This window comes from Artibeus jamaicensis, unplaced genomic scaffold, assembly GCF_021234435.1.
Source record: "Artibeus jamaicensis isolate MK-2021 breed Jamaican fruit bat unplaced genomic scaffold, CSHL_Jam_final contig_936, whole genome shotgun sequence".
NCBI lineage: Eukaryota > Metazoa > Chordata > Mammalia > Chiroptera > Phyllostomidae > Artibeus > Artibeus jamaicensis.
Window position 1 is genome coordinate 1,285,344 of NW_026522017.1, and position 18,096 is coordinate 1,303,439.

Sequence of the window (18,096 nt, forward strand, 5' to 3'; positions counted from 1 at the left end):
TAATGTGCTTAGGGTTTTGGTTTTATAAGATGAAAATGGCAGATTCATTGCACAACATTGTGAATATACTTTACCCAACTGTACTATGCACTTAAATTTTACCCCAATTAAAAAACTCAGTGCCAAATATGTTGTGGTGCTCAATAAATATATCAAATGTCCAAATGGTTCCATTTTACAAATTAACAATGAGAGGCAGATCACAAAGGACAGAATCCCCTGCCAATACAACTGAACATACAAATTAAAAATTGGCTCTTGACGACCAAACAGCAAATATTTATAATTTGGGATGCATTTTAATTACTTTCCCTTAAGGCCTTATTTTATTATACAACATAAGGAGTGGAGGGGAAGGCTCAGCCTTAATTGGAGGCCGTGCCAGAAATAATAAATCTGGTTTACAATATCCACACTATCAATTAAAAAAAATCAGTTCTGCACAGAAGCACCCATTTTATGAGGCTTAAAATGACATTGAGCTACGTTACTAGTTGGTCAATTCACAAGGCAGGCAGAACTCTATGCAGGGAAGTGTCCAGGCAGAGAAGACACAAGAAGGACCTGATGGAGTCTGGGGGCTCTGGAGTGGACAACTCATTTGGGAGCAGGGCTGAGATAATGTGGGCACATCTGCACACATGTGCACACGCGGAGGCATCACGCAGCACAATGAGTAGCTGAATATACACAAATTGAATACACAGATGAAAGGTGGTGTCATGGCTGTTTCTCAGAAACACTTCTTATTTCAAGACAGTTGGCCCTAAATCAAAAACTTCTCAAATCTGTTGAAAGTTGTGACAAAAAAGTTCCAGGTCAAAAGGACAAATCACGGTTTTTCAAGGCCACACCTACTTTTTGATTACTTTCTAATTAACATCTACAAAGGAGAAACAAAGGCAATGTTTTTGTGGAGAAGTTTACCTTATACTTAAAATATAGCCATCCTTTAGGACATGCTCCATGATGTTTTGGTGTATCTTTCTCTTTCTCTATGACCCAAAACTTTTTTCGCTTACAGATGCCAGGCATAGTAACCGAACACTCTTCACTAGACCAGAGTCCTGGGGGGGGTGGGAGGGGGTGGGAAATGGGTTAGAAATGAATAGAAACAATGGTGATTCTTTGTAGACATTGTCTATTGATCACTATTTTTATGACTCCATGGTTTGTCATAACTTGTTTGTTACATATAGGAATTGAACTAAACTTAACTATGAATCATAGAGTTCTCCAGTGACAAAAGCTAACTGGGCAAGGTGCCAAGTCAGTTATTCTAATTCAATAATGTAAACGGGAAAAAATCTAAACAATCACTGCAGTTGAAATCATAGAAGTGATTAAAGTTCTAAGAGTATTTAACTTGGTTAAGAAAAGAATATTTTGTAGAGTAATTGTTTTAAAGTATTCAACTTTAATTGAGGGAGAGAAAAGAGAGAGAATCTTTCTTTCTTAAAGAGAGATTTCTTAAGCCAGGCGGTGGAAGACAAATACCATATGATCTCACCTTTAACTGGGACCTAATCAACAAAACAAACAAGCAAGCAAAATATAACCAGAGACATGGAAATTGGGAACAAGCTGACAGTTACCAGAAGGGAGAGGGAGGGTGTAATAGGGGGAAAGGATGAAGGGTTTACAGGAACAACTATAAAGGACACATGGACAAAAACAAGGGCGGGGGGGGGGGTGGAAACAGGGGAGGGAGGTGGGGAGGGCTGGGGGGTTGGGAAGGGAGGGGGAAAGGCAGAAAATTGTGCTTGAACAACAATAAACATCAAAAGTATTTAATAAAAAATAAATAAATAGATTACTTAAATCTATCTTCCTCTCTTAAAGAGAGAAAAGATTCTAAACCAAGATGATTATTTATATTTTATAATTCCCTAAAAATATAATAATTTAGAAAAATAAACCCATGAACTTTTAAGAAAGGAGCTTTTCTTAACACTGATTGTTAAACAAAACAGGTACATATAGACATGCCCTCAGGAAAATATATCCCAAAGCCCTCAGTATCCTGGAAAATGTCTCCGAATTTAGAGAAACTATATTTTCAGAGATGATAGACTATTTCATTAGCATTCAAGTTATAATGCCAGAACAGGGCCTGGATGCACGTGGATTACAAGGGCAGATTCGGTTTTCTAGTGTGAGAGATATGCACCAAAAGGATGTTGGTTGGCATTTGAAGGAGGGGCTGGACGGCTATTCTTAATGCAGATTAGCTGTTCTTTTTCCAGAATCGGAACACGGTTTTTTGTAGGCTGTTGTGACACCTGCTGGCAAAAGTGAGCTGAGTAACTACATGGTCTTTCTTTTCTTGACTTTGTAAGAAACATGTGCATCAAGGATTGCTTTCCATGTTTATTCTGTTCCCAATTTAGGACACAGGTTTGTCATGAATCTGTTAGAGTGGAGAATATCATTACCTTTTATTGGTTAGAAAGACTGGGGTGGATATGAGTAGGCAATCAACCCAAATAACAATGTACAGATGAGTAGGATTTTAAAAAACAGTCTTCAATGTACATGTACCTCTCAATCCCCCTGCAAACAGTTGGTGTTCTAAGGTAAGCAGCAATTAATGACAGGTATTTTTTAAAAAAAGATTACTGAATTCAATGTAATTTTTTCTTAAATGGGAAATTGGAAGTAAATTTCTCAGAGGTTAAAGATCTGGCAGATTATAAACTGGATACTAGGAAGAGACAAAAATGGGCTTATAAATTTCATAGAGAATAATATTTGGCAGACATATTTCTCACCAGTTTCAATGGACCCATTTTTGATGTTGTTTTAGTTTATGAGGGGGCACTTATCTGAATGTAAATTAATTTCAAAAACATGAATTCATGGAATATACTGTACAAATGACAGTTCATAAGCCTTAAGATGGATGAGGTCGAACACATTCATTTCAAAAGGAAAATAACCAAACAAAACTTTCTCACTTGTCAATACAATGAAAAGGAGATTTCAAGGCTCCTGAGTGTTATTAATTTGTACTATAAACCCCAAAATGGAAGAATAAAATCACCTGTTATGGATGAAATGAAGCCACATTTGTGGCTCTGATTTTTCATAGATCCTTCTTTTCCTTTGTCCCAGTTCTGGTATATTACCGGAGCTCCATCTCTCCAACTATAAGAAAATAAAAAATTATAAGGTCTCCTCTCATTCTGCATGATCTTCAACACTGTTCTTGGAATACTGCGGTATGGATTGAAGGCATAATATTTTATTAAATAAAATAATATTCATGCCTTGGGTTAGGAAAATGAAAATTTATAAGCTAAAGATAATGTTTGAAGGCTACTCAACAAATTGATTGCTAAGATCTAGTACAATCATTCTGCAAATAAAACCTGTCAAACAAAATTAAATGCTAATTAATCTAGGTTCATACCGAAATTCACCATTGGCTTTTTCTTCTTGAAGTCCCATCCACCAATTGACACCGTACTTTGATAGCTATTTAAAAAGAAAGAAAAGTGTCAGCGTTTATTCTACCTGTTTTCCGTTTTCATTATTAAGATTAATGGGCTTACTGTTAATAGCTTTCTATTCTTCAGTATTTTACCCAATTATCTAAAGAAGAGTACACTAAGGCCTAGCATCTTGAGAAAACTAGAAACTTCATTATTCTAAAATATTCCCTCCTCATTATGAAGGAAAATTAGAATCAAATACTGAAAATAATTTTAATTTCATACAACATGAAATATCTTCCTTACAATTTTTCCTATGTATTTAAAAGTACATTTCTCTTATAACAGAAATTTAAAAAGGAGCATTGTAAAATAAAATACGGTGTGGAATTTTTTTGGACTGAGAACTTAGTGACTTATCTTCTCGGTGATTTATAGAAGCTCATTGTGTATGTCACTCTATTTGGAAAACAATTCAAGGCACAAAGTCATCGATAGTAGAAAGCTTTTGAATTTTACAGATTAGTCTGGTAAGCTTTTAAACTGCGTGTGAGGGTGTTAGCACCCGACCCACTCTAATCAAACAATGAAACGCAAAACAGGACCAAAGAACATGCCACACCTTCCAGTGTTCGACAACTAAAAATCATCCTTTGTATTTTTATTACTTTTACACTGTTATTTATCACACCGATCTCAGTGTAATGAAGTATAAAACCCAAGCATGTGCATGCATGTGCGTATGTGCACACAAACACACTAGAACATGAGTAATAGTGGACTTAGGACCCTGGAAATTGAAATTCCTTCTTCACCTATAAAAGAGGAAGAGGCAGTAAGGATTCCCTAAGACCTTCAAATTAATATACTTTGTTGTTTGTGTGCTGTGCGTATAAAATGTAACTCAATATTTTTTATGCTAAAACATTCTCAAGGCATTATATATTTAAATTGGCACTTCCATTTCTTCTGTAAAGACTTGAGAATGCATTTTAAGATATAGAGATACAATTTTTTACATATGATTTTTCAGGCCATTATAAAATAAAACCTCATAGCTCTCTAACATTCTAATTTATAAACAGGTATTTTCGCTCCTTAAACAGTATGGCTGTCTGCCATATCAGCAGTTTGAGAACAATGCAAGATGGAGCAACTATAATTTTATATCCCAGAGGTGTTGTTTCACGGACGTGTTTTTACGTGCTGAGTTTTGATTCCCGCTGTCAGGCTTCAGAATGGGTCCACTGAGACTGGTTGTAAACTCGGTGGGAGAACCACAACAGTCTCATTCAATCTGAAGAGGTCTCATGTGCAACAACAGTGGAAATCATGGCCTGATTGTTCACTGCCCCAATTAAGGGCCTTTAAAGAGAAATTATAACTACTGCATCTTAAGTGGCATATTTATAACCACCGCATTACAGCATGGTGATCGCCCACAAGGCACATCATAACCTGGAGTGACATGGGACAGAATTTCATGGGGCAAGCTAAAAGATACCCAGAGTGAAAATCCAATGCAAAAAGTGGGTGTTTTAAATTTTAGCACAGGCATAAAACCACAACAATAGAAGACATTAATATTCTTTGTATAAAAGAATATTAAAAATGTGATATGGACATGGATTTCATAATATCAATTATGCTTTTTCAAATAGCCACTCTAGATAGCATGATATGGGGAGAACAATGACCAAAAAGAAATAAAACACGGCAATGGACAATGTATTAAATCTCTAGATGATATAAGGAACAATAACCTATCGTCTCTTAAATTTTTTCCATCAAAATAGCAAAACCGAATCATTTAAGGGTTTAGAATACCAGCTTTTAGAAAATGACTAATAACTTTGATATATTTTTGTCGGAAATATTAAAAATTAAATTTTAGAAGAGTAAATTGAAATTTCATAATGCAAATATTACATAGCGCAGCATAAAAATGTTAGACAAATCGGCTAGTATTTCATGTCAAACAACTCCTAGAGCTCATGTCTTTTTACTTTTTTAGGCATTGATCTGAGGAATAAGATGTCTCAAAAAGCAGGCACTCAAAAGTTCACTCTCTTCCCGCCTTGTCATTTTTTGTTATTTGAAGAGAAAATATTGACTCATCATTTTTCCAACTAAGTGTTATTTTTGTTTCTTGTATTTCTAAGTTACTACTCTTCATAGAGGAGCTATAGAACACAGATGTAATTAAAAAACATTTAATTCTCTATTCTGATTCTTCCTATACTTGTAGGATGGGCTTGTGACAAAGTGAGTCGTATGACCTCTACATGTTTAGCTCCTCGTTCTGGAGTAAAATAACGTCCGGACTGATTCATTCCAGTAGTACATCTTTACATGTGGAATTTCTTACTTATGAAATGTAAATGGTCACCACACATATCACCGTCACCACCAACAAAACTGCCTAACGCAGCCACAAATTATACAGAAATTACTTTAGAATCTACAGCTTTCTTTTCTTTTGAATTGCTACCTTTTCCCGTTGCCCCTTTCTAAGTCTCCACATCCCATACCATCACACTAATTTTATTCTGTAGCACAGCGCCATGTAGATCAGTCAGCTGCTCGCCGGCAATGCTGACAGGGCATTCTGTCACATGTAAAGATACTGGCACGACCTGTGGCCTCTCACAAGGTTTGTCTGGTTTGAGATCACAACTATATCTAGTCTTCAGCTAGATCATGGCACTGACTCTGACTTCTCAAACTGCCAAACCCCTGAGTCTTACTATTCCATGTATGGGAGGCAGTAACTTTGCCATCCCTGCTGGCTTCCCATCCACCAAATGCTGGAAGCGTGCCATGAGGGAAAGCTGGAGAGAGAACACCTGCAGATGTTCGCAGGAGACCTAAACTCTGTTGGAATGATCAGAGAAGCCCTTTATTGTTCATGTCTGAGACGCAGCTTGTGCCATCTTCCGGGGAGGGTTTTTTAAAAAGTTTTATTTATCTATTTGTTAGAGGGGAAGGGAAGGAGAAAGAGATGGAGAGAAACATCCATCTTGCCTTTTGTGTGCACCTGCACTGGGGATGAAACCCGAAACTCAGGCATGTGCTGGGGGCGGGGAGTAATTGAACTGTTGACCTTTTGCTTTGCAGGCCGATGCCCAACCAACTGAGCCTCAGAGTTAGAGAGGGTTTAGTACTAGCATTTTAGTGTAATGGAGACATCGTGCTCTCATATACTCCCTGTGCTGCTGTTTTGCTGCTAGCGGCGATTTTGTTGTTGTTGCTATTGTTTTTTAAATGATGACTTAAGTCAGATGGCCTGGGTTCACCTCCAAATTCCACCACTTGGCAGCTATGTAATCAACCCAGTTGCTTCACCTCTTTGAAGTCTTAGCTTCCTCATCTGTAAAATGTATCAATAACAGTCCCTACAGAGAGTTCCTGGAAGGATTAAATGCCATGAAACGTTAGCACTTAGCACAGCACTCGACATCATAATGATAAGTATTGGCCAAATATCAGCTCCTTCTATGGGATATGCAAGTTGATGGGGTAGTTTTGAGCCTTGTTATTGCCACCTGGATGAGGAGTCCACTGTCTAGCTAAAGAAATACACATATTTTCTGACATCATTATATGTAATTTGTTGATACTTAACATTACAGTTTGCCCTAAGTGTTACGTCTGCAGGAGCAGAAGGTGGTAAAGCGGCACACGAACCAACCAAGAGTGGGGGGCACCTGGCTTTGTGGCTGTTTGCCTCTGTGTCCCTGTGGCACTGCGGGGCTGACATCTAGCCCTGTTCCTTGGCTTTCCCCTCAACACTCAGCGGCAGACCTGACCTGCCTGTATCTCATGGGCTAAGTGGGCATCAGGCAGAATTACAGAAGTGGGAAAGCCCCAGGAGCTGTGAAGAAAGCATTTCTCTTACAAGTGAAGAATGCGTTAATATCGAGCTTCATTTCACATTAATGTACAAACATGAAAAGATGATAGAATGAGAAAAGATTCCTGGAGATCAAGAAATAATGTTGAATTATAGAAAAAGAAAAAGAAGGCTTTGGCTTACTTTCAAGGAATTTGTAGGGGAAATTGAAAGTGAGGCTTTCCACCCTGAGTGCCCCCGGTAATTTGTACTGCTCCCTTTCCCCTTAGTACATCACATTATTTCTAGCTTTTTAAAAAAGAGATTATATCTCATTTTTGTGTCGTCGACATTTTTATATCCTTGGCAAATACCCCAGTGCGTGACACATACCTAATGCTCAGTAAATACTTCATAAAGAAGTAAACTGAAAATGTACTCTAATCCCTGGAGGTCTTTCATTATTTAACAGGTTCCACCTGCTTATTTCTAATTACCGTAGCTCCTCAAAAGAGTAAGCCTAGTCTTTTTCTACCTTAAGTTGAAATGGAAAATCTCCTTACCATCTTCTGTGTATGGGGTCTTTATAAACAAAAATTTGTGCTCTCGTAAGTAAAAATGAAAACTTTAAAACAGCTGCGCGCCCCCAGATACTCCTTGTCCCTCACGTGCGCTCTCCTTTCCACCGGGCCCTTCATCTTCTCGCCTTTTTTGAAAACATTGTGAGATTCTGTTTAGTTGTCTTCATTATGGTATTTCTTCCCACACTAGACTATAATTTCCAAGAGGGCAGGAGTTTTGGTCTCTGTAATGTCTCACTGATGGAGCCCCAGATTCTACAAGGATAGACTCTGAATAAATATGTGGGCTGTTCAAATGGACCTCGTGAAAGCAGTAAAACTCTTCCTGCTCACCACGGTCACTAGTAAAGCGTGAAAGTGAAATGACTGACCAATGGAGTAAACCTTTCCATTATTTTCTCTTAAACTCTATATCAGAAGAAGAAACGGTTATTAAATATGTGTGGCTTTTAATGAAACTTAAATAAATGTCTGAAGTCAAATAAAAACAAATCCCCCAAGGACAGCAGGAGGAGCTAAGCTCTACATTACTCATGGTTACTTGTACTGAAGTACCGTTCTTATTTTGCTTTGGATGAATTCTTGCTCATGGGCAGAATGGATTGTGAGAAGATCACTGTGCAGCCAGCCACAGACAAACTCAAAGGCGGACCATTCCGAGGCATGTATATGAAAAAGGTACTCTGCATCCTGATAAAAGAGCCAGGGTGCATCTGAAAGAAAAATAAACAACGCAAGTGATATAAAAACTATTGACAAATACAATGCAGACTTACATAGGATATGCTATGATGCACCCCAAATTTGTAATTTGGTCACTCAGCATTAATGTAAATAAGTATATTTAAACACTTGCTTATTTTCCTTAGTCTGTCTCATGTAAGAAACCTTCATTTGTGCCCCGGTTGGTGGAGCTCAGTGGACTGAGTGCAGGCCTGCAAACTAAAGGATCGCTGGTTCAATTCCCAGGCAAGGCACCTGCCTGGGTTGTGGGCCAGGTCCCCAGTAGGGGTGTGTGTGTGAGAGGGAACCACACATTGATATTTCTCTCCCTCTCTTCCCCTTCCCTTCCCCTCTCTTGGAAAATAAATTTAAAAATATTTTTTTTAAAAAGAAAACTTCATTTGTATTCAAAGTTCTGGGATAGATGCATATTTTAAAATTATGTGTTGTGAAAACAGAGTTAAGCTATGACATTGGTCTTTAATCACATTTAATGAAAATTATTAAATGATTAATTATTAATACATTAACTTGAACAAATTGGTTCTAGATTAACATAAGAAAAGAGACTTGATTGGAGGGCTGTAATAATAGAGTAATGGTATATAATAGCACCTAATTAGAAATTCAAGAACTGGAAGGACAGTTCTTACCATACTGGTACCAGGGTGGAATCTTGGGTTTCACATCTGCAAAGTGAGAACAAACCATCCTGAGTAACCTTTCTTCAAAGATTCACTGTCTCTGAATTGCTTCAGATCTAAACACAATACTTTGTACTTCCCCATTTAAAAACCAGGTTGTGTGTGAGATTTGGAATATGGTTAGTTCTCATACGTGAGGAGGAGGCTTAAGAGAGGACTCTGACTAAAGAAGGAAGGATGTGAGGCCCTGCTTGTTGGGGTCCTGCTATTTGTCACACACTCTGTGAGGTGCTTTCACAGACTCATTTGACAAGTGATTTTGTTTTCTTGTGAGGTCACCATGACATCTCTTCCAGACTGGACTCGCTGAATGAAGTACAACACAACATAGTCAGTTACCCTCATTTCCTGTAACTAACTTAGCATACTGTACTCATGTCCCCTTAGTTCACCCTCCCACGATATACATTCCTTGCTAAAATGGTGCAGTTGGTTCATCATGAAGGTTGCTGGTACTGTCATCCAAGGTGCTTGCATTTTAGATCCCCACCTCTTCACTCGGGAAAATGCTGTATAAATTAGTAAAAGGCAAATATATAGTAAAGTTCTTCTTAATAGTTTTACCTCTTGGAATTTTGCATATCCATTCACGTTCGGCACCACAGTGCAAGGGCAGCAATGTTTTATTTGCTTTATAAATGGCACAATTTCTTGTATCATCTCCAAAATATGTATTGTCTAAAAATGAAGAGACAACCTGCAGCAGATGAAGTTCATTATTCCTTAATGATGATTCCCTCACAAAAAAATCAAAAGATCAAAAAAAGGCATTCTTGTAAATAAACCATGACTGACTTCGGAGGAAGCTTCAGAAATGTCTGGGTATGATTCCAGTTAAAGGTTGTTCCCCATTTGTGAAGAACAAGCTTATCAGATTTTATCATTTTTCTGAAAAATGCTTTTTTCCTTAAAAAGAAGCATGCTACTCCTTTCTCCAGAAAAACAAAGCAGATGCATGCTTCCTTCTGAACTTGCACTGTTTCGTCACTGGTGGGTGGGCTGGTCCGGGGGTCCTGGGAAAACTTCTTAGAGGCTCATGGGCCTGTCAGACTTGGGTCTCATATTTGAGGTATCGTTTTTTTCCATGTATAATGTGTACTTTTTTGCTCAAATTTTTGAGGGAAAATAAGGATACACACTACACATGGGTAGTACTTATTTCATGTCTATGTAAATGTTTTTAATACTTTTATTTATGCTTTTGTGTTAAAAATGTAACTTGAGAAAGTAATAACGATATTCATATGCAAAATAATACCCTGGAGTACAATAATCAGTTTTGTTCCTAAATAAAAATAAATACAAATTGAATTAAATAAGTAAAATGAAAGATTTTTTTTCCTGAACGTTTCGGCCAAAAACAAGGGTGAGCAATTTACATGACAAAGTGCAGTAGGTTCTTTTGTACAGACATTAAGCTTTTAGATTCTAATTGCTAAATTCTAACACACCACTAGCTTTAATCAGGAAACTATCCAACATTTTCCAAGAATTATCACACAACAGGGGTATTAAAAAAGATTCAACTTTTTCAATGATTTGTTGATGACCTGATAGAAGTGTAGATGGACCACAGGAGAAATTAGGTTAAGAATTTGGAAAAAAGAGGATGTTTTAAAATCATCTCCACTTTTCTTCAGACATGTACACTGTCATGCAACAATCCCTCTAACTTAAATAAATGTAAACTAGGGCTCAGAGAACAGCATGGGTTTGAATATTCCATTTATCCAGTGGGTAAGGAACTCAGCACGATGCTTCACGGGTTTATCTCCTTTATTGTGAACCAAAATGCCTATTCCTCTCCTATTACTACGAAGTTTGCTTTACTAAAATGAAATAGAGCGTCCTCCACCTCTGTGTCCACATGCCACTTTTAAGTGCCATATTGATTTTGACCACCCAACTACGCCATGTGCGGGGGTCGACCCTGTCATACCCCTTCTGCTTTCTGGGCCTCTGTTTCTTCATCAGCAAAATAGACGGGTGGGGCCGGCTGATCTTTAAGATCTCTTCCCACTCTCTGGTTCTGATACCCTTTTCAAAGAAGCAGTACATGGGTGGAAGACTCTGGCTTTTTAAAAAATAGCATGTCCTTGTTTTTTCTCACTGTAAGCATGTAGCTTTTCCACAAATCTCTCCCTTGACACAGATCTGAACGCTATGTTGCAGGCCTTGAGATCCCATTTCTCTGTTGATCGTTACTACGCCACAAATATCAGTCTAGCTACTGATATCTGACAACTAGGAGACATTATAATGCTGCGGCTTTGGTGGCAGACCACCTGTATACCAAATCATGGCTCCCCTAGATATTATTCTAGGCAAATTAACGAATCACTTTAATCCTCACTGCACTGAATTATGGTAAGAAGGAAAGAGATGATGCAGAAGGGCCCTCAGCTGAGAACTGAGGGCAGCATGGGAGCCCTGTGAACGGGCTGCATTAAATGCTCACTGTAGACTGTTTCCGGCGGCCTTGTTCACAGGTGTAGCTGAGTAACTCGATTCTGCCTGTGCCCTCAGATGGACCCCATTTCAACCTGGGATACCGCTTCTGTTATTTTTCCCCCATCCTCGTTAGGAAAATGTGAGAATGCAGCTGAAAAAATAAGTGGTCGAGAATTCCCTCTTTCCTTCACAGAGGTTTTTTACAAGTATGAGGCTTAATGAAAGCGCAAGTCTTTCTTTTTTCCCTTCCAAACAACTTGCTTTGGCTGAGGAGGAGGAGATATTTTTAAGACTGGGATTTCTGTCCTTTTAGAGTGAGATAACTAGAAAATAGTTCTTTTTGTTCTGTCACAAAGGATGAGGGTTCTACAATCACCTAATAAGGTGCTAGACTGACAGGGAGGGTGGATTAGAGGAAGCCTAGTATAATTTTAAGGAACAGCGGCTTCTTTCATGGAGACTCCTTAGACAGTTAAGTGGCTTGCGGACCTTTCTGGAGATTTTGATGCCTTTTCAGGATAAGAGCCTATAGAACTATCTGAACTATCTGGCTAGCAAAGATTTCCTAGGATGTTGCTGAAATAACTCTCTGGTACCAGGGTCTGGCATTGTCTCTGACTTGGATCTGAGTCATGGGAAATAGGGTCATTACTTCCAGGTTCATTTGCCTGGTTTACCAAATAGTCCAGGGCCACCTGTTTTAAATTCATTTCCTTTTCTCTGGTGTGGAAAGACTTACAGGAGTTCCATCAGACCACTCCCAAGAGCCGGCGGCCAGTGGGCTTCTCTTATTAAATCCAATCCAGAACTGCCTTTCTTCTGTCCTGTGAAGAGAAGAAACAAAAACTTGGCCTTTCCCATGGACTTCACAACATTATGAAAAAGGTTCAAATAAATATTTGTGTGTGCAGGAAGCAGCTGATGCTCCTGGCAGGACTGGTCAAGTCCAGCAAACACATACTGAACGTTCGTTTGTGCAAAGCCTGAGGTCTGAAATGAACTGAAAGGAGATTAGCCTCGCTTCCTCTTTCTCTAGGTTTGTATGGTGTCCAAACCATACAAATCATTGTCCCTGTTGACAACGTGGCTTTCTCCTGTTCTTCAGGAATGGTAACACTTTTCAGTCAGGACAAGGACAAGTGAAGGCAAGTTGGTAAGAGATTTGGGACTTCTCTTCCCTAGAGGACTTTTACTACTTTACTATTTATACTACTGTAAAAAGCTTTGATTTTTTGGTCACATGTGCATGTATTCTCTGAAGGTTAATCACCACTACCCCTGTTTTAATAAGAGGTACATGGCAGGGTTTTTTTTGTCAGATCCCAACATGAATGTTTCCACAGCAAGTCAGTCTGAGGCAGAGTCGGTTAACTTCAGCAGTCACCACTGGGTCAGACTTGGCAAGAAGCCCCAGAGAAGCATCTTCCCCATTACAAGAGAGAGGACTAATATGTCACACCACAGACTGTTCAATAAATCAAGCAGTAAAGCCTCATTGTACAGAGCCATCTCACTAAGACCATCTACTGAATCTGTTGCTGTTCTTTTAAAAAGTTTTATAAAAAATATTTTTATGCTATTACAGTAGTCCCAAGTTTTCATCCTTTGCCCCTTATTAAGATCATTTTTAGAGTAATTTTGAAGAATTAAATATTTATAAGCCCTGGTCGGGTAGCTCTGTTGGTTAGAGCATGGTCCCCAGTACGCCACAGTTATGGGTTCAATCCCTAGCCAGGGCACATACAAGAATCAACCAATGAATGCATAAGTAAGTGCAACAATGAAACTGATGTTTCTCTCCCTGTCTCTCTCTCCCTTCCTCTCGCTCTCTCTAAAATCAATCAATAAAATTTTTTTTAAAGATCTATAAGATTCAGGAGTCATGGCAGATGCTTTAATCACCTTATGCAGAGAAGCAAGCCTATTCTTAGGCAGATACCTGAGCTTCTCTGCCTGAGATACAAATGAGAGTAAAATGTGGCTTAGAAAATCCGAGAGATCCCTGGGGCTCGAAGGGCCACTGCCGTGATTACACCTTACCTTCAAGGCTGTGGAAAGGTGGGACTGCGGCCTCTCAGTGAGGCCGATCCTACTAATCTCAATGTCCTAGCCTGGAAATCCACACTACTCGCCCTACATTGAGAGCCTTTTATTCCTTTCCTCACTGAATTCACTTCTACAGTTTTCCTGCTGTGTACTGGCTCATAGAAGAACTGGTATTTATTTTGCCTCCATCAATTCCCTAAAATTGTATAATTTCTAAGAATGCAGTTAATTCTATAACTAATAAAATACAAAAGCAGTGCCCTCGGAAAGAGAAGTTTATATGCTAACTATGAGAACGGGTTTATTTGCTATAATTAAGCATCGGGTTTGGCTGAACTCTCTGGCAGTCAGGGCAAAGGTAAAACATGCATTATATAGCCTTGCGATTAGGTACTGAAAATCAATAACTTGATAGATGCTCGGCAATAAATTCAACTAGAAATTCTAAGTGTGAGAACTTCTGTAAGTAGAAATGATATTTGATCTTACAGCAAACGTGGAAGTGGTTTGCATGTGGTCATTTCATACAGCAAAGCTCATTATATACATGTATGCAAGCATATTTTGCAAGTGGCTAAAGTCCTGAAGAGAAGTTACAACTCAGGACTACAGAGACTATCAGATACCCCTTGCATCTGCAGCTCCACCCCTGGTTAACAATTTAATTAACCAGGAAGCTTCTCAACTTTTCTTCAGCCTCAGAGAATCTGATTCAGCAGCTGTTGGGTGAGACCAGAGGGTTCTGTGTTAAAAGGTGTCCCAAAAGAGTGTGATAATCAGCAGGTTTGGGAATCCTGGTCTCTGGCCAGCACTTCCTGCAGAAACTAAAATTATATGAAACGTTGCTAAGTGTTCCTAAAAAAGAGTTTTGCGGTCAGAGAAAATGCTTCTGTCTAAAAAGCCCTTATAACAGTAATATATGTGGCAAATCTCCAAGATTGTATTGGGACACATTGCTTTGCAAACATATTTGACCATGAGACCCACCTTTTTCCCTCACAGAGTATGACATAAGGCACCCATTGGGAGACGGTGTCAGACTGCCACCTTTAAGGTCATTTTTGTAGGTTTTTGAGATGAGTAATTTGATACATGCTACATATTAACCTTCTTATGGGAAGGTTAGGATTTTCCTCCAAAAATAGTTCTGGATTTTCTCTGAGATTCAAGGATGTGTTTCATTGAAACTCCAGATTTCCAGACCTCGGGGGAAAGTAGCTGGCGTTATATTTGTTTTTGTTAAATACATGTATGGAGCCCTGGAGGTATGACTTCCCTTGGACCAGAACATCTTAAGGGGCGCTATTTTTGTCTGTCATACCTGCTGAATTCTCTAGTCTGCTGCACATATAACAGTGCCTCTCTTATAGAAGATATGCCCAAAATGTATCCTGCCTGACAAGACTATTCTAGGGAAAGGGGCCAAGGACCGGGAGACTTACTATAAGAGGACATGGTGGCTGTCTTCAAATATTAGAGAATAAATTAGACTTTATCTGTATTACTCTGGCTTACTAGAAATTGATCTTTGAAACCAGCATTTAACAATGGAATGGACTTTCTCCCAAGTAGGGAGCGCTTTGAACCTGAAAGGAATCGTGCAGACAGTGGGTGGCCACAGGAATGTAGTGGAAGGAACTCTCTGAATGTGGGTGGAGGGTAGCTCAAGGTCATTTGTGTTTTTTTTTTCAATTTAAATTTAATTGATTTTCTAACTTTATGGAATTCAAGATTCTGTAAATTTGCAAGATGGACGCAGGTAAGTGAACATGTTTCCTCAAATGTAAAGTAAGGGGGTTGGGTTGGATTTTTTAAATTAGTGGGGCTTTCATTTTTTCAGAGGAAATCTTACATGGACTTTGATTATACACAAAATACTAGAAGTGCAGCTGGTTGGAGCTGCTCAGTGAGCAAGGAACAGGGAGCTCTGTGGACGGGGCCCTATCTGCTCTTGGGGTTCCCGGGCCCCCGGGTCCTCAGTCAGCACTTTGCAAGCTGCTGGGCTCCATAATTTCTGTGTTTGGCAGAAAAGCTCTAAAATTTTGATTTTAGGCACACAGAAAAGATTTCAAACATGGAAACAAAGACTTCAAACATAAAAAATGCCACTTTGTTCTTCGTTTTATGGAATGAGAACTTGGTGCAAATATAAATGTAAACTTCTATATATTTTTTTCTTTCACAGCTAGTGGCTAGTGGGCTTTAGGCTTAAAACAATAATTGAGATTGTAAACAAATATTAGGGATACTCATTCCTAAGTAGGCATTACTGGGAGACAGAATATTTGATTGTAATTTTTCAAAGTTAACAAGTATTTACCAATTAAATTTTGAATGTAAAAGCTTATTCACAAAATTTTCTTCCTCGATATGGGCAAAGCTTGCCAGATGAGCTCCAAATTCTTCACAAAATGCTTCAGCTTCTCTCCATGTTCTTTTCATCAACACTTTTTCACTATGAAATACCTGTACAGTAAAAGAAAACAAAGTTGACACTGTCACAGATAAGGTGAGGCTATTTGATTTGAGACAAGAAAATAATAGTAAGTAATTGTTATCATTTTTCTTTGTTAAGCTGGATCCATTAGGGAAAAAGAACACTTACTGAACTGGGATATGTCTCTCATAAAACTATTATCTCATTTTATCCTCACAACAACTTTGAGGATAGGATAAACTGTTTTATCAATGAGCTCCTGAAGGATTCTTTTTTTTCTCCTAAATTTCCTATGACTCGTCCCATAAGAAATCATTTTCAAGAGATGAGGAGAGTTAGACTAAGACAAGTTACAGACTCTAGGCCACACAGCGACAAATGGGCAAAGCTAGAAATAGACCCAATACGCCTTGCTTTCAGAGTCCATCCCACCAGACTGCCTTCCAACAAATTAAAACTGGCCAAATAATCATAAGTCTGCCTGGTCCCTGCCAAGAAATGAAAGATGAGATCCGACACCTGTGGGAGGTCTATTGCTAGGGTCTTTGGGTCTTAGCTGTGTCTAAATTCTTTGCTGTTTCTCAGCTGTCCTCACAGTAACAGGAAGGAGTCAGAAAAATGGAGGGTCTGCTTTTGGTTTTCTTCAAGATCAAGGATGAGGAACTGAAGACCCAGAGCTCCAGCTCCTGTGCCTCTGCAACCTCCTCATTTGTTACTTTCCAGCACTAAGCCAAGGCCTCTGGTGCCAGCCTTCACCACGCTCCGATTTGCTGCGACCAGAATGAATAGGTTTCCCAGTCCTGTGGACAACAGCATAGCCTCTCCATCTTTTAAATTATATGTCAAAACTTGCCTCCTTTGGGCACCTTTCCTCACATCACTTTAAATTAAGAAATCCTACTGCCATGCCCATCAAACACACCGTATGTTTGTTGACATATTAGGATGACATATAATAGAAAAAGCTCTGGAATAGGAGTTCCAAGATCAGGGATTTATTCCAACTCTGTCAATAAAGAGTTGTGATCTTAGGTAAATCACTTCATCTCGATAGCCTCAGCGTACTCATTTCTAAGGGTTATTGTTCTGTGAGGTCGCTCTGAGCCTATTATTCTACGAATTGAATGTAAGATTATACACATGTACATTTAAACTCAGCGTATTCACAAACACACTGCTGTGAGTGGGCTCATATACCAGAGGAGACCTTGCTCCCATGATTTTGGAAATCTCTATTTATAAAATGAACCAAAGGAAAAAAATCATCCAACAAAAACATCATATTTCAAAAGTATAACTGTAATTTTCTGTGTATAATGCATAGTTTTTTGCCCAAATTTTTGAGGGAAAACTAAGGATGTGCATTATACATGGGTAGTGGTAAAACATGGATGCACATTATACACAGGAATACCTTCTATTTCCGACAAGAACATTATAGGTACTGATTTAAATCTAAGATCTAAAGATGTTTTGCAAAAACAATTCTTTGCACATTTATTTACACATACGCACATATCAGTCGTATGTATTTATGTGTTTGATCTTTAGGTGTCTGGCAAGCTGCAAATACTATCCTTAGCAGCAGAACCATAGTACAGTGTAGTATTCCACAATGAGGACTGTATTCATTTGCTTACACATGATACTGCACCGTTTTCATCCCCAGAACAATACTGACTGGGACCCTGATATTAATCCTCGTGAGGAGGACTTCTATGTCCCTGGGGATATCATTCTTTGGACTTGAAAAATATTTTGGAGTACAACTGAAATGATAAAGACAATTAACAGATGTTCATCAAGCAACTCTGTGTGTCAGGCACCGTTCAGTAATAAAACATTTGGGATACATGAACAAAATTGAAATAATGTTGGTCTAACTGAG

At 38.7% G+C, this 18,096-nt stretch overlaps 1 protein-coding gene across 4 annotated transcripts in view; it reads right to left on the reverse strand.

Annotated features, from left to right (window-relative positions):
• The window catches only part of PLA2R1 (phospholipase A2 receptor 1), a 117,788-nt gene that overhangs the window by 31,423 nt on the left and 68,269 nt on the right, over positions 1-18,096 (reverse strand). For all 4 annotated transcript variants that reach the window (XR_005081831.2, XR_005081830.2, XM_037140427.2 and 1 more), the window contains exons 13-20: positions 16,092-16,237; positions 12,465-12,549; positions 9,839-9,971; positions 9,224-9,259; positions 8,403-8,560; positions 3,413-3,477; positions 3,044-3,147; positions 928-1,067 (exon numbers count right to left, since the gene is read on the reverse strand). Coding sequence is in view for 2 of the 4 variants with exons in the window: in XM_037140427.2 (XP_036996322.2) it covers positions 928-1,067; positions 3,044-3,147; positions 3,413-3,477; positions 8,403-8,560; positions 9,224-9,259; positions 9,839-9,971; positions 12,465-12,549; positions 16,092-16,237 (867 nt within the window). In the remaining 2 variants the exon portion in view is untranslated. The remainder of the gene's footprint in view (positions 1-927; positions 1,068-3,043; positions 3,148-3,412; positions 3,478-8,402; positions 8,561-9,223; positions 9,260-9,838; positions 9,972-12,464; positions 12,550-16,091; positions 16,238-18,096) is intronic.